At 38.6% G+C, this 15669-nt stretch overlaps 1 protein-coding gene across 4 annotated transcripts in view; it reads right to left on the bottom strand.

Moving 5' to 3' along the window:
- dst (dystonin) overlaps positions 1-15669 on the bottom strand; it is a 98191-nt gene that overhangs the window by 71253 nt on the left and 11269 nt on the right. For all 4 annotated transcript variants that reach the window (XM_080868166.1, XM_080868156.1, XM_080868158.1 and 1 more), the window contains 4 exons: positions 9671-9732; positions 7426-7515; positions 4527-4604; positions 1975-2067 (listed from right to left, as the gene is read on the bottom strand). In XM_080868166.1, coding sequence (XP_080724292.1) covers positions 1975-2067; positions 4527-4604; positions 7426-7515; positions 9671-9732 — 323 coding nt within the window. The remainder of the gene's footprint in view (positions 1-1974; positions 2068-4526; positions 4605-7425; positions 7516-9670; positions 9733-15669) is intronic.

Below are 15669 nucleotides of genomic sequence, written 5' to 3'. Positions count from 1 at the left end.
CCATCAGAGGTGATGATAGTGATTCTAAATTACACAATTGATATTGAATACTACTGGAGGGGCTATAATAGAAGCAGTAGAATTATGCTGCTGATACTTCCCAGTGCAACAACAAACACAGGAAACACACTGAATAATATCAGAAGGTACGACAGAGGCGTTCCCTTCAGACGGGAGGCGTTACAGGTGCACATGTTGGAGGGGAGATGTATTATATGGATATCGATATCTATAAGAATTATCTATATCATTTGTAAATATAGCTGCTACTGCCAACAGGGTGACGAAGGAAGCCAACCAATCTACTGCTGGTCAGCACCCACTAAGAGCTAACTAAAGCTACTAATCTGGACTAGTGCAAATATACAAGACTTTTTTTGAATGTGGAGTCAGCCTCTGCAAAGAAAGACATCTCTGGTTGACAAATGAAGCAGTGAAGTATAGCAAGCATGTCCCATCACAGTGGCATTATGGGTGTCGTCTTGATGATCGTGGTGAGATGATGATCTTGGAAAGAAGGGTTATTTGCAAGTGGTGGTCTGTTGCGGTGGCTGGGCCAGGACTGTGGCTGGGGGGAACCTACTGCCCAGTGAACATCAAGAAGTTAGAAAGGTGCTTGGGTCACCCTTTGGCTACAGCAATTCATCTACCAAATGTGACAGCGATGAACTTCCAGTGTATATGCCCAACAGGATGATTTTCCAGGGCCTGAGAGGGGACACAGTTTCTCTTTGGTGCATCCCAACAGTGGAAGACGGGCCTTGTGATGGCAGATGCTTTCATCGCAGTGGATATGACCACCATGAAATCCAGAGAGGGGTTTCAAGAAACTTAAAAGGCATCAAGAAAAAATGGCTAAAGTAATAAATATATATGAAATCAATAAGCGGTTATTTTTCGTCTAACTTGTAAACATTTTTGGATATTTTTGTAGTGTCCTTAAGTATGTTCCTCAGGAATCATAATAAGGCTGATGTTTATATCAAGCAAACAGCCTTCCAACAAATAACATACCCACACACACCTACAGTCTCCACTTTACATGGCTTAAATTCATGTACAGGATGCTGTGTTTTTACATCAGACTAGACAGATAAATCCTTCAAAGCATCAGGCTTTTCTAAATGTTCATGCTGCTTTTCCCACACGTTTGCATGAAACAGCGAATGTAGTTTGTTATTTTCTTACAACAACAGTTACGAAGTACTTTTTCACAAGTGTTTACTTAGGTATGATCTAAGTAAACACTGTCGCTAAGTTACTTATCAAAACTAACCACGGTAACAAGGACCTATGTCACCACAAACTGTTGCGCCTTTTTATCCAGCAGAATAAGACAGTCCAAGGTTAGATGAAGTTAATAGTTGATTCTTTTTGTGTTACTGCGTTTATAACTCCTGAAAACATTTTAAGCTGTTAGCTTCTGCAGGCATTAAAATACACGTTTTCTTCGTCTTCTGTACCAGTAACACCTCTTCAGTATTATAAAAGTACAGACTGGGTGTCTGTAGGTTCTGACCCGTTGTCTCTACACTTTACTTTTTAAAGGGATCTGTCAGTTTTTTATTAGAGGCATGGCTTTGGCCAGTAGGGGTGCTTACGAAAATGTAGCAGTCTCCTTCACTTTAGCCTTTAGAAAATTCATTAAACTCTTGTACTATTGGGCAATCCAGCAAGTTAATCATACAAATTTAATAGGAAAGCTAAACTGGACCCCTATGGTGCTATGGTGCTATGGCAACACTGAAAACATAAATAATGTCCTTCACTAAACTCAGCATAACAAATGCTGCACAACTTTGACACCTTGTGGTTAAAAACAGAAACACCCAAGTAATGTCGTTAACTAATTTTAAAACATCTGACCTCATTTAGCCCAACACAAGACATTCAAAAGCAGAGGATGCAAAGATCTTAATTACTTGGCAATTAAAAGCATGAGGGTGACAAAAATAACTGGAGTGCAAGACTGACCTGAAAGTGCAGAATTATGGTCCAGATCAATCCCAGCGTCAGTTTTGGGTTGCCGTCTGTGATGTCATCATTTCTTATATTTACAAGTTTGACCTGGTAGAAGGAAATGCAAATTTAGCACATGCAGACTTATTTAAGTAGTCATAGCCTGCTTCTTCTTTTTTATATATATATTCACCTTTAAGCACTAACAATGAGTTTTCCTCTTCCATATTATGCCTGTCATTCCACAACCACCACAAGAGGGCACAGTCGCCATTGTATTGTGCTAGGGAAGATCGTTACCATAATCACAGTGTGGCACTGAGGGGAACTCGTTAATGTTTTGTAGTAATTAAACGTTTTATAACATAATATAATGAAAAAAGTGTACTTTTTAAACACCCCCTTCAAATAAAGCAGGAAACTACTAAAAAACGAAAATAGTCTGACCACGGTTAGATATTATAGCATTTAATAAGGAACTCATCCACTGCCCATCAGATCATCTGTAACAGCTGTAATCAATCAAAGTTCAGCTTGGACAGTTTACATGCTATGACTACAGAAGTTGCATCATGTGTCTGGTATGTACTGAAGCAAAACAATAGGACAACTCATTTGTTGCAATCTATGAATCCTTTGTCTCGAGCCTTACGTCACATCTGGCTGTGGCTCAACCAGGCTGCCTTCATCTTCTCATCCTGAGCATGGTGGGGGAGGGGGATGCAATCAAAGCTCTCTGAAATCCCACTGTTGGGATTTGCAGTCAGCGCTCCTTAAATGCTGCTATTACTGTTCATGTTTCATGAATTTTTTGTAAGGAAACAGAAAAATGCCATGAATCCAGCTGTGTCTGATGGTGGCAGTGTCTGAGAACCTGCTTGAACCCAGATATCAGCTTTTTTGCTGTATAAACAAACAGATAGCTACCCCTAAACATGAACTGATATATTTGTGTAAACCATTTGTAAGCCTTTATGTGTACTTAAATCCATAGGTTCTTGAGGGCATGAGACAGTTAATTAATGTTGCCTCTGTACACCAACACAACAATTTTACTGCACATTAATCAAATTGTAATCAAATGACAATGTAACTGAAATGCAGACATTCAGTTTTAATTCAAGGGGTTTAACAAAGCATTGCAAGGGCTGTTTTTAGTAGCTGAATGAAAATCCTTTGTAGTCAATGACTGTCTGAAGTCTAAAACCCATAGATGTCACCAAAGGCTGTTTCCTCCTATGAGGTGCTCTGCTAGGCCATTACTGCAGCAACATTCAGCTGCTGCTTCCTTTTGGGTCTCACATCTGAAAATTATGCTCTCTTGGGGTGAGATCAGGTGACTCATTTGTCATTAAAGAATATGCCATTTCTTTTTCCTTGAGAGAGCCTGGTTTGGTTTGGTAGTGTGCTTTGGGTCATTAACCATTTGTACTGTGAAGCTCTGTCTGTCAGTTTTGTAGCATTTGTCTGAATCTGAGCAGAAAGTACATTTCTGTACACAGTTCTTCCTACTACATCTATCAGCAGTCACAGCATCAATAAGCACTAGTGACCCAGTTCCAGTGGCAGTCATAGACTCCCATCCGATGATATATTCTATATCATGTTTGATAGATGAGGTGAAATGCTCCAAGGCCATTTCTCTCCTTCTCCATACTTTTCTCTTCCCATCACGCTGGTAAAAATTTATCTTGGTTTTACTTGTGGCTCTGGCTGTTTCTAATCTGCCCTTCTTGTTTCTTGAGAGCACCCAGTGGCTTCCACTTTGTTGCAAACCCACTGTATTTCTATTTATGAAAGGGTCTCTTGAATGCAAAATCTGGTAATGATACACCTACCTCCTCAAGAATGTGGGCTCGACAGGGTTAGATATTAAGAAGCTGATTTTCATAAACAAATAAAGATTTGTGTTATATTCTACTTTTGTTGTCTTCTGTGCAGACCTTTTGTTGGTTCTGAGCAGGTCAGTCCATTCCTTTCTAAGAAGGTACCAGATTATTGACTTGGCCACTCCTAAAATCTTAGATATCTCTCTAGTTGGCTCATTTTGGGTTTTCAGCCAAATGACGGCCTCCACGGGACTCCTATCGAGATTTAGAGTGAGCAGCTGCAAAGCTCCAGCTCAAAATCTGGAATTAATGCTTTATCTGGAATAATGAGAGAACATGTCTAACCACTAAACAATTAATTATGAGCCTCTGAAAATGGGGGGTTGTCCATAAAAACTGCTTTCCTAAACAGTTAATGCAGTACTTTTGTAATACCCCCTGAATTGAAGCTGAAAGCCTGCATTTATATCAGATATTAACTGTTTTATTTAAAATTCACTGTGGTGGAATACAGAGGTCAAATGACCAAAATAAAAGCATAATTGGCCAAAAACATTTGGATCTAACTCTAATTCATTACCAAATCAAAGTATAAAAATTACAGCTACTTTTTATGGAAACTTTCAGCTGTTTTTTCAGCTTTGTATGCAAGCTGATTTCCAATAGTCAAGCTGATGGTGTATAATTTAAAGAGTGTGTGGCAATATTGGTGAAATTACTCCAGTCACTATTCCTTACCTGCCGCCTCTTTAAATAGTCCAGCGCTATCTGTACATTCTGGAGTCTGTGGAAGCGCATCCTCCCTCTTTCCCGAGGCTGTGGACATAAAAAGGGAAAGGGAGCCATGTGTGCAAATCAGGATCTTCTCAATGTTAAAGGACACATTTTAAAACAATACAAATGACATGGAGGAAACAGGACATGCGTCTAAGGTTCTTACCCACTATTCTGGTAAGATGACATAAAAGAGCAAACACACAAAAGCTCTTTGCACAACAACAGTGGCCATCTCCCTAAAGAAGATATGCTACATATCACGTACCATCTTAGAACATTTTCCACCATTACCACCTGAACATGTCATAACAAATCACGCTTCCTATGACCTGAATAAATCAATATTATTTGCATGTCTGTCTTCAAATCATCACAGAAAGTTGCATAATATGATCACTTGCGGCAGATGCTTGTGAATAGTCAGGGGCCACTGAATGAGGTCATGAAATGGAAAATGCATTCAAGCCAGGATGCAGCAGCAGCTAAAGACTTGCACTGCATTCAGCTACCTTATTTTGTTTAGTAACGATGAAATGACACCATAAATATAAACCCCATTTGGGTAGTGAATGGTACTCAGTTCCCCTTTTGAAGCCTTCTTCTCAAAAGCAGCATATGAAAAATGTCCAGATCATCACGCAAGACTGAAGAGTTTTGACTGTATGACTAATGATGCGCAAAGCTAGTGAAATGAGTATAAAGACCCAAGCTTCATGGACAGCTTCTGTCATATTTTATTGAATCTTTTTAATGATTTTGCAAGATCAGTGAGCCAAATCGCTCTCTTTTTTTAACAGGAACAAAAACTGAAAATTAAAAAGCCTGGGTCTTTGGATCAAGGGCACATTTTTTCTGTGCCATCGGTATCACATTCTAATATGAAAGAAATTTTATAATGTGCTCATGAAAAAAGGTGACTATGAAACAAAGTGCTTCATAGAAGGAAAAATAAAATGGCCAAGTTGTAAAATTCGTCCCTGCTAAAGCAAGTATTTTAGACTACAGTAAGCACAAATCCTATAGTGGGATTGTGTCTGTGCTTCTGTTAACTGGTCACAGCACGCCCTGAATTAGTTTGTTACTAAAGGGGGTGGGAGGGCAAGCCACACGTACCCCCTTATCATCATCCACCGTGTCTCCATGCTGCTCAACTGCGCATGCGTCTGTCCCACTCACCAACCGCAAAGTCTTCAGAAAATCACGCTCCCTTGGCTTATCATCGAAAAGGCAACACATGGGGAAGAAGAGGAAGACATGGACACACACAGCGGCCAAATCATAAGGAAGTTAGACAGTGGACAGAAACAAGTCAAAGAGTGGAGAACAGAGGAGGAGGAAAGTGGGATGTAAACAGAAAACTGATATGCAGGAGGATGAAAGTTAGTCATACTAATGGGGAATAACTGCTGGGATTCCTTGCATGGGACTACATGCAGTCTAAATATACAGACTAGCAACATATTAACACTGACATGTACTACAGTATGCACAAAAAATATCTGAACGTACTTCGGGTAAATAAAGGATTAACAGGTTAACAGATGAATGAAATACTTCAATACTGAAAACATGCAGTACTTCAGGAGCAAAGCATTGCAGCTACATAGTTTTTACTTTCAGTTTTGTTTGAGTATACATTTTCACAGTACGACTACTCGATACTGCAGATTAACATATTTTAAAATGCTGGTCAGAAACAGAAATTTAAAAAAAAAAATGTGACTGGTGATGTTGGGAAAAAAAATCTATCTCAGTTTCACTTCCTGGTCATTCCAGGTTTTGCATGACAGAAAGTGGCTTCAGCAAAGTGTTGCTAAAGAAATCCCAATGCTTTGACTTTAACTGTTTATATTTTTTCAATGCAATTCTGCCCACTTAAAAAGATTTTACATCGTATATATAAAGTCAAATAAAAAATATTTAATTTAATGCATATTGTCAAATTAAATTGACGTGTTTAGCATACATCAGTTTAAACCAAGTGTATCCTCTTTAATAATTAATTGTTTTCATAAATGAACCTTGAATTTTATTTATTTCACATGCATTTTACTCTAAATTATTGCTTCGTGCTCATGAGGGTAGAGACTGTTTTTTAGTTGTTTTGAGTGAAGCATTGAAAGTAAAGTGATTATTCCTCTGAGCTGTGATGCAACATTTTATATCACTTGTTTTAAAAGCAGCCTCAGGAGTTAGAGGGCGAAAAAGCTTGTTAGCAAGTTTGTTAAGTGCCCCAATTAATGTGTCAGAAACCACAGTGGGCAACCACAGAGCTGATTTAGAGTTTACATTTCTGAATGACAGACTACTTAAATGTTATATCAAATCCCACATGAGCTTGGCACAACTTGAGAAGTAATACTGCTACTACTATCACAAATAAACAAGTAACAAAATGTGAATGTAAAAAACAAAAGACATACTCTACTGCTCACATTCATCTTAGACTGAGTAGAACAGCTCAAAAAATTAAAAGAATGACCACATGAGGAAGTTGCATTGATGTCACAGAGAAGACAGAGAGGAAAATTCATTAAAAGTGGGATTTTGATGAGTGGGTTTTGGTGGATACAAAAAGTGATTGGATGGTTTTCTCCCAAGAATCCCTCCCTCCCACAATAAGCCATGTGAGTAAGAAGAGGGAAGGGCCAGTGCATCAGTTATGAGATGGTATGACATAGTGCCCCATGGGAAAAAGAACAGTTCTCGCACTCTGTTTATTAAAGTCAAATGAGAATCTGAATGGGTTTGTAAGACTGGTCTCATAGGAAACTCCTCAGGCTAAGAATTCAACTGGATCCACAAGTACCAAAACACTGTCAGTGTTTATGACTAGAGTAACAGAAAAACATGAACTCACCAGTGTATCTCCAGACAAAACCTCCAACAGCGAGATCAGGTTATGTCCATCTCGTAAGTCTTCATAAAGATCATTTATATGCTTTCGTACCTACACAAACAGGGAAGAAACGACACTGTAAACTAACTGCATGCATCATATTAATACCAGACTCTTTTTTTTTTAATGTAGTTTTAAAAACATTTTAAGAACAGATCTCACAAACAATGAAGGTCTATCACATTCATAAAGTTGGCATGGCAGTCATTGTTTTTGTTGATGCTTCCATGTGTCAATCACTTAAATTGGTTTCATTTAAGGTCTAATTTTGGGAAAACTTGTTTTAGATCACATTCTTAAAACACGCTGAATCTGTTGAGTTGTAGCAGGATATCACTGTGACACCTCATCTTAACACCTGCGAAAGGCACTTTGCAAATCCAGTTTGATGCTTCCTCCTTACAGCAGGCCAATTTCTCCTTCCTGCCGTAAATACCGCGCCTCTGAAATCACCCTGCTGCCCGATGACCTGCTTTCACACAGGGCTTCCAGCACTGTTATCGCAGATAGTGGCCACAGCTGTAGAGCCAAAATAGTCCTGTACCCTTATGTTACTGGATCAGCAAAGCAGGTCCCCGACTATTATTCAGCACCTCTGAATTCTCCGGGACCACATCTGAGGCCTGCTCACACAGACATTACAATAACTTAAAGTGGCCCGAAATCTGTCGGTGGATCAGAGAATACAATGTAAATATTACAGTAAAACCATTAAGTCAAGTTGAAACAACTAGGGGTAAAATGTTTCTGATGGTATTACTATCTATAGATTTATTGATGTGTCATGTACAGACAGAAGACATTATTTCCTTATTTCTTCTGCCAAGATTGTGGTAAAGTTTACATGGTGTGTTGATGCAAGCTGTAGCAAGCATTTCCTCAAGGTAGGAAATAGTAGATTCTTCTCGTTCACCCTTTTTTTACTTTTGAAAATAATAAAACATTTCTGCTTAACCTCACATGTAACCAACCATCCATAAGTCATAACCAGTCACTGATAACAGGAGGCCCATAGAGGACTGATTTTAAGAAATCAGTTCTTTATTCCAAGTTTATCCTCGTATTTGCTGATAATTGCATGAAAAGCACAAAATACGCTTATTTCATATACAGATTAACCAGACACTTTAATAGGTATACCTGTTCAAGTGATGGTTAACTCAAATATCTAGCCAATCACATGGCAGAAACTTAATGAATTTAGGCATATAGGTGCATTTCAGTGCAAGCCATCCTTCCAAGACCAGAAATATCACAATCTTAATAGCAATCAGATGCATGCATGTCTATATATATATATAATATAAAGTCAAAATGCTTTTTTATATTTTGCTTTGTTCATTGAATTTATTTTTGCAAGACACCACATTTGACTACGAATGGATTAAAAACGCTCCTCATTCGGGAAGCTAATGCAAAGAGTTGCAAACTGATTAAGTGGCTGCACAGAACAAAGCCGGACATTTATTTTTGCTTCAAAATGTTTGTCGTATTGGCATTTATTCAGTTTTAATACAGACAGATAAAGACGTCCTACTCACAGGAGCATAGGATTAGGAACTAATCAGAACTAATGAGCAGCTCACTTTTTTCTCTGCTTCATTATGTTTTCTTTTCTTTTTAGGGACTTTATTTAAACTGAAGCAAATGAAAAAAATGTAACTGAACTACATATTTATAACTCGCATTACATACTGGACATAATTGAGACTTTGGTGATTAATGTACCACTTATGCAAGAACCTCATAAAGACAACACTGTAAATTGCGCCCAGATTCTTTTATTACAAAGACATATTAGACGAGACGTGCCGGTGCTTGTCTGTCTGTCTGCTAAAGTGTTTCATTAAATCCACACAGATTAAAACGCCACAGTAAGCATTTCAAATTCCTGAGTCAACAAAAGGCAATCATTTGCTGCAACAGTGCAGCAGAGCATGTCCTTCTAAATGACTTTTAATAAGCTTTAATAACATCTGAGGAGGAATGTTAACGTGTTAAGACCTAACAGGGAAAGTCATATTACTTAGCCAATAAATAATGAAGAACATGAAAATGGTTTTTCAAGCTGCTGTGGAGAAAAAATGTTGGAACACTAGCAAGCATTCAGACTGAATCTATAAACGCCATGGACACAGAAATTGGGATATTAAAAAATAATTTAGAAGTTCAAAAGAAGCACTCATAAATCAGCAATGATTCTTACCTTCACCAGATGCTGGTTTATCCATTTTGTAAATGTCTTCTTTTGCACTCTGTCTCTTTCATCTGCAGAGAAAAAAAACACTTTCTTTAGATTCGGTGTTTTGGCAACATACACCCCTTTTTGTAAATGCCACCACTAAAGAAGCTTAATCCTGCTATGCATACCTATTCTACATAACCTTTTGGGATGCTTTGTGTTTAAAGTAGCAACAGGACATTATGCAAAGTGTGAAATAAAATCTTCCCCAATGTATGTATGAAGGTAAAGGTGGTTGTTTTTCCCCACAGACGGGCATCTAAAATGTGCTGTAAGTGTTTCAAATAAAATAATATATTTCCTGTGCCAGTAAGTCACTCTGTAATATTAGTTTGTGGATTTACAGCTTTGATGAAAATCATGTTGAAAAGTAAGTAGAGAAAATATGCCCCAGTGTCTCTAAAGAGACAGAAATAACTGTATGACAGTGTTTTTTTGTTTTGCGTCACCATAGCAGCCAGACTTCTTGCAGAAAATGGCATATAGGTGGAACCAGGAAACAAATGGATGCAATTAAAGGAGAAAAAAACAAGAAAACTAAAAAATGAAATCAAGTTAAGTTTTAAAATATGTTTCTCAGTAACATAATAACGACTGAGAAAAACTACACTCTTTTCTAAACAGTGACTTGTTTAATATTTTTCATCATATTTTTCTTTGAGTTGGACGTCCATTCACTGGCAGAGGCAAACCAGAATCAACCCTGTCACCACAGCTATGACTCATTTCCCCTGATTCCACATCTTCCAGCTTCCAGCAACTTATCCTCATTGAACAGAAAAAACTCACATGCTCAATCAATAACATGACTACACCATCTGTCGGCCAGATCACATTCATTCCAGCAACACTGTGGAAGCCTGAAGCTCTTACTGCAGACGAACAACACAGATAACCTCCTGTCTTTACTAATCTTCAGCGTGGAAGATTAGGCTTGCAAAATAAGTTTTGCGTAAGGACATTTTACCTGCAGTTAGTAAGAAGCAAGTACAGGCATGACTAATCTTTTTAAGGAAATGACAAAAACCAGTAAGACGAACACTAACCCATGCAGCACATTAGCGCTACCAAGCGCTCCCTACGTTCCCTCTCTGTCATTAGGCGGTACTTCATTGTCTGCACCCCTTCCTGAGGGCTGTCGAGAGGATCGCGATCCAGGTACACAGATGCCATGCGGATAAGTGACTGAAGAAGAGGCAGCAGCAACGGTCTCCCTCTTCTCGCCTGCTTGCCAACCACCCTCTAGGGCTCTAGCTGTGACTCCCTCTCTCGTCAAACTTCCAGAACGAGTCCTGTCAGGTTTTCCATGGCGGCTTGCTAATTTTGGTTTCCATGTGGTTCACTGTTTATCTTGCAGCAGCGCTCAAAAATCATATAAGAAAGTCAGTGTGCTTCATGGAAAAAAGGAAAACGGAGAAATTGCTCCTTGTTAGCTGACTATTAACAAAGAACTAGTTTCTTTAAACCATGTATCACACTTTCTCATGACATCATGTTTCACTTAACTATTTCACATATCAGATGCATCTTGTGCAATATAAACATTATCAACTGTGAGCCCCAATTTTCAAGAGTGCAAAAATAATCATCTTTCTATTGTTCAACTGCCGCCAAGACTTAAAATGTTTACTCCAGGAAAAACAACTGAGAACACTTTAAGTCAAAGAACGGCCAAAACCTCCTATTACGCAACATGAATAATAACAGTTTTTAGTTGAAGTCCTTCATCTGTTTTCTTATCATACTGAACATCACAGTTATATAAGACAAAAAATGAAAGTGCTCTTGTAGTGACAAATGATGCTTCAGAAACTTGCATACTTACATCCAACACACTGTATTGCAATGCATGGCTATATACATAACTATAATATTTGTTTGTAATATTGTAATCCTGCATTTTGAAAGCATTAGTTTCTAACAAGAACTGAGCCACTCTGTATCTACCTAAGTTTATAAAGGACAGCATATTCTCTGTGGAGTCACAGAGTCTGAAAGATGCCCACACAGTATATAAGCTCCCTTTTCAATGATATAGCAGCTTTGCATGTGAAGGGAAAGAGTCCTTCAGGTTTATAATGAAGCTCGAAACATGCATTTACAGAACAGGGCGCCTTCAGAGCTCTGTGACTGTATTCTCTGCAGATTTGTACATTTAGCTCATCTAAAAATAGTGCATGATTAAAAGCAGCTGAGAATTCAAAAGTGGGTTGGACTGACAACTATTACTTTTTTGATAATCTGCACAAAGCTCAAAGACTGAATTTAAAAAAAAGATACAGTGCAACAAAACTAATCAGGAGAAGCAAACTGAAAGGAAAAGCAAGAGTGATGCAGTGAAACCCCTTCCCAGCAGCACTGCTGTGTCATTGCTGATGTGAATGTCCCCGTGACTCCGTCGTGCAGCTGAATCACACAGAAATAAAGCAGTGCACTCTGCAGCAGGACACCAATTTGGTGCGTAATGCCCATGTCTAAGCTCTCTGCTGCATAATGCATAAACCTCTCCTGAAAAGCTCATTAATATAGATTGACTGGGCAAGTTTTCCAGGAAACTCTCCAGCTCAGAGCAGAGGTCAGGAGCTGAAAGAAGTGTCATCAACCAGCTTTCAATCACAGTCAGTAACAGATAACCTTAGAGCACATGATTTCACATACTTCACAGATTACTGATAGCGCACAGTCAATACACTCATATCAATAAATGTCACAGCATGGCAATCAGGTTGACATTATTGCTGCCATTCATGTTTAAATACAGTATAAATAGATAATGAACAGTTTAGCATATTATTATGTGCTACAAAGCAAGTCATTTCTGTAAATAAGCTTCCTAAATATTATTAAAGTGAGTTTAGTGGTATGGTGCCCTCTTGAGGACTTAACAAGAATAAAAGTGCTCTATAAGAGCAGCCTGAAAAGTATGCCTTATAATTCTAGTGATATATTATTTGTCTATGAAATCAGTGAAGATCAGATATTAAACAGCAAGTACTCAATCTCTGCCCCTCTAAACTAAAGTCAGACCTAATGTGTTTATACAAACGTCTCGTCATGATATAAAACGTTATCAGCCTTATCGCACACTTACTTATTACAGTTAATAAATTCTATGATTGCACTGCTTGGACTTTTGTTTCATCTTATATGCGGTGCCACATTTAAGGTTCCAGTGACACAGGCGTAGAGACAGGCCAATGACACCCCTGACAACCACAGGTCGTTTGAGAAGATTGGTTGCCGAGTGCTTGCACACGGTCAAAGTGACCCCTGCTAGCGATTGCTAGCACACACTGTGACTTTGTGACCCACTGACAGCCAGCAGCTGCTCACCAACCGGTCCAGCAATACACATTTTTCCCAGAAGGTTGCTGGCCATGCTCTTGGCCTGTGTGGCTGAGGCCTTATTGTGCTAAAACAATGCTGTGCAAACGTGCATTTGAGCCATCTACTTTCTTCCACTTATCCAGTTCAGGTTTGTGGGAGCCTGTTCCAGCTGTCACAGGGTGATCGGGAGGGTGCACCCTGGACACATCGCCCATCTGTCACAAGTCAACATGTAGATACTGATACAGCATTTCAGTTATGACTAAAACATGTGTTATTTATTACTGAAATACTGAATTAGTATATCATTTGAGTATGTAGATGAAATCTCTTTAATATACTGGCTCAACCCCATTCGGTTACATCAGTGACACACAACATCCATGCAGTTCATTTTAGCAGTTATCTGAATGATGCCAAAAACTATGATACTGTCAATAAATAAGTAAGAAAGTGAGGAAAACATCATATGAACTAATTAATAACTCAATACTTGAGGTAGTAAATGTATGATGTTCGGAAACCTTTGCAAAGTAATTAAACTTACAGCGTGTGATTGCTTGTACGTGTCTGTTTAAATGTTCTCACTTTGGTAGATGATTCACCTCCACCAAAAGTCTGGGAACCGGATAACTGGATTGTGACCTCTGACTTTAAACGGTTGATGTTTGAAGAATCACAAGTTGTAGAAAGCCCGACCCGACAAACCACCATCCTAACGTCTACAACCTCAGGCGATGTCTACAGAATGCATTTATCAAAACCTTCTTCCGATGAGCAAATTTACACCGAGGCAGGAAGTCAAACTGGTAGTAATTAAGGTGTTGTTTACTGCACAGTCTTACATCGCAGTGTGTGAACATATTCAAGTGAATAGTTTCTTTTAACAATGACAGCAAACAGCAGTGCTGTGAATCATTAGCCACAGCAGCCAGTCTTGTATAAAACTAGATGATGAGCATAACACTGTTGTGAGGCCTGTGTGCACTCGGTCTGCAGTCCATGCCGAGTGCAAGCCAAGAGTCCACCCACAGCATTCGAACGGTCAGCCTGAGACACTTATTTGTAGACCTCAGCAAAGCACATGTGCATGGCTATAAATAGCTACAACCCTAAATCATGCTGCCCCTGCAACTGCAGGCTACATAATCTGTGCCACTCAGGTGACATCCTTCATTTTCTGCCACGCAAAGATGAGTGAAGCGAAATCGTCCTTGTAATAGAAGTGAATGTATTTATTTGAACAGAGATTAAAGTTGCATAAGTTTGTATCCTTTGATTTTGGAATCTGATTGATGTAGCGCAAAACAAAACGGATCAAATCCTATGATATGTTCTCCAGCATCGAATTTGCATATTCAAAACTACATATTCAACACATGAAACTGATTTTGTACCCAAATAAACAATTCAGATTCTAATTTGCTTTCAACTGACTTTCAGAAAATGAAAAATCAACCCAGCAGTAGTACAGCCTACCCTTTGACTGGCTGTTCAATTTGTAATTTCATCATTCTGTTTAAACAGAAGCAGAAACACAAACAGATGAATTTCAGTTTTCCTGAGAACATCTGGCAGAGAAGGACAGGGACACCCTTTGGTATTTTGTTATGTCACAATGCCTAAAATATCCTCACATTCTGAGAGGAGCAAAGAAAGCTCTACCAATCACAGTCCACCCTATGTAATCCCTTTGCTCTCATATGTGAAGGAAATAAAAACAAGCATAAAGCCTAAACTCAAGAGCACTCAACCTTCAACCCACTGACGAGGACGCACTGAACGTTCTTGCTCAACGGCCTCCTTTCACAGCTCTTATGCTGCAGCCACTTCAGTAAGCAAAGGCCTGTGTGCTTTATTTAGAGTACAAGGTAACCCATTGCACCTTTATTTAATAGTGACTCTGGTCATTTAAAAAAAAACCTCAAATAATTCAAATAATAAGCCCCTCCTCCACACAGTGGTGATCCTGCTCATACACTAACATACATTAAAAAAATAAAAAAAAAATAAACCTTTCACTAAATGCTCCATCAGGACAAAACCTGTTCAGTCTTTGCGTGTTCCTTTTGAAAATGTTGAAATAAATCTATTTATTATATCACTCTACATCATAATTATGGTGTTTATTATTTAAACGCTTATTATGTTTCGAAGCAAGAGTGCACACTCGTGGCCTACAGCTGTGGCTTTGTGAGGCTGCACATTAGAAGAGTGGCGCTTTGAGCAAAACACCAACATGCTGGTGACCCCTGGTTTTTGTCAATCGAAGGTCGGCAACCTTTGCTATCGAAAGAGACATTTTTGAGCTATTTTTCTACCCCCCAAAAAATCTATATGGAGATGCAAAACGTGGCTACTTATGATTATTTGATACTTTAACTGCATTTTCAGTTTCTTATTTTGGATGTTTTGCTAATTATTTTAATTCTTTTTTCTTACCAAAAAATAGATCAAGTAGAGGAAAAACAGTCTAAACTACTACTTCAACTGCCTTTTCTTCTACTAACATTATGCTTCTGAAGCGCACATGTACATAAAGACAATGGCGAGTCAGAATGTTTACCAAATACATACCATATTTGCTATCTTAGCATATTGCCCTAAATAGCATAATCGCATTTCCTAATTAGTGA

Source organism: Rhamphochromis sp. 'chilingali' (genome assembly GCF_963969265.1).
Source record: "Rhamphochromis sp. 'chilingali' genome assembly, chromosome: 20".
Taxonomy (NCBI): Eukaryota; Metazoa; Chordata; class Actinopteri; order Cichliformes; family Cichlidae; genus Rhamphochromis; species Rhamphochromis sp. 'chilingali'.
The sequence above is the reverse complement of the archived record's forward strand: the minus strand, read 5'-3'. Positions and strand labels throughout refer to the sequence as shown.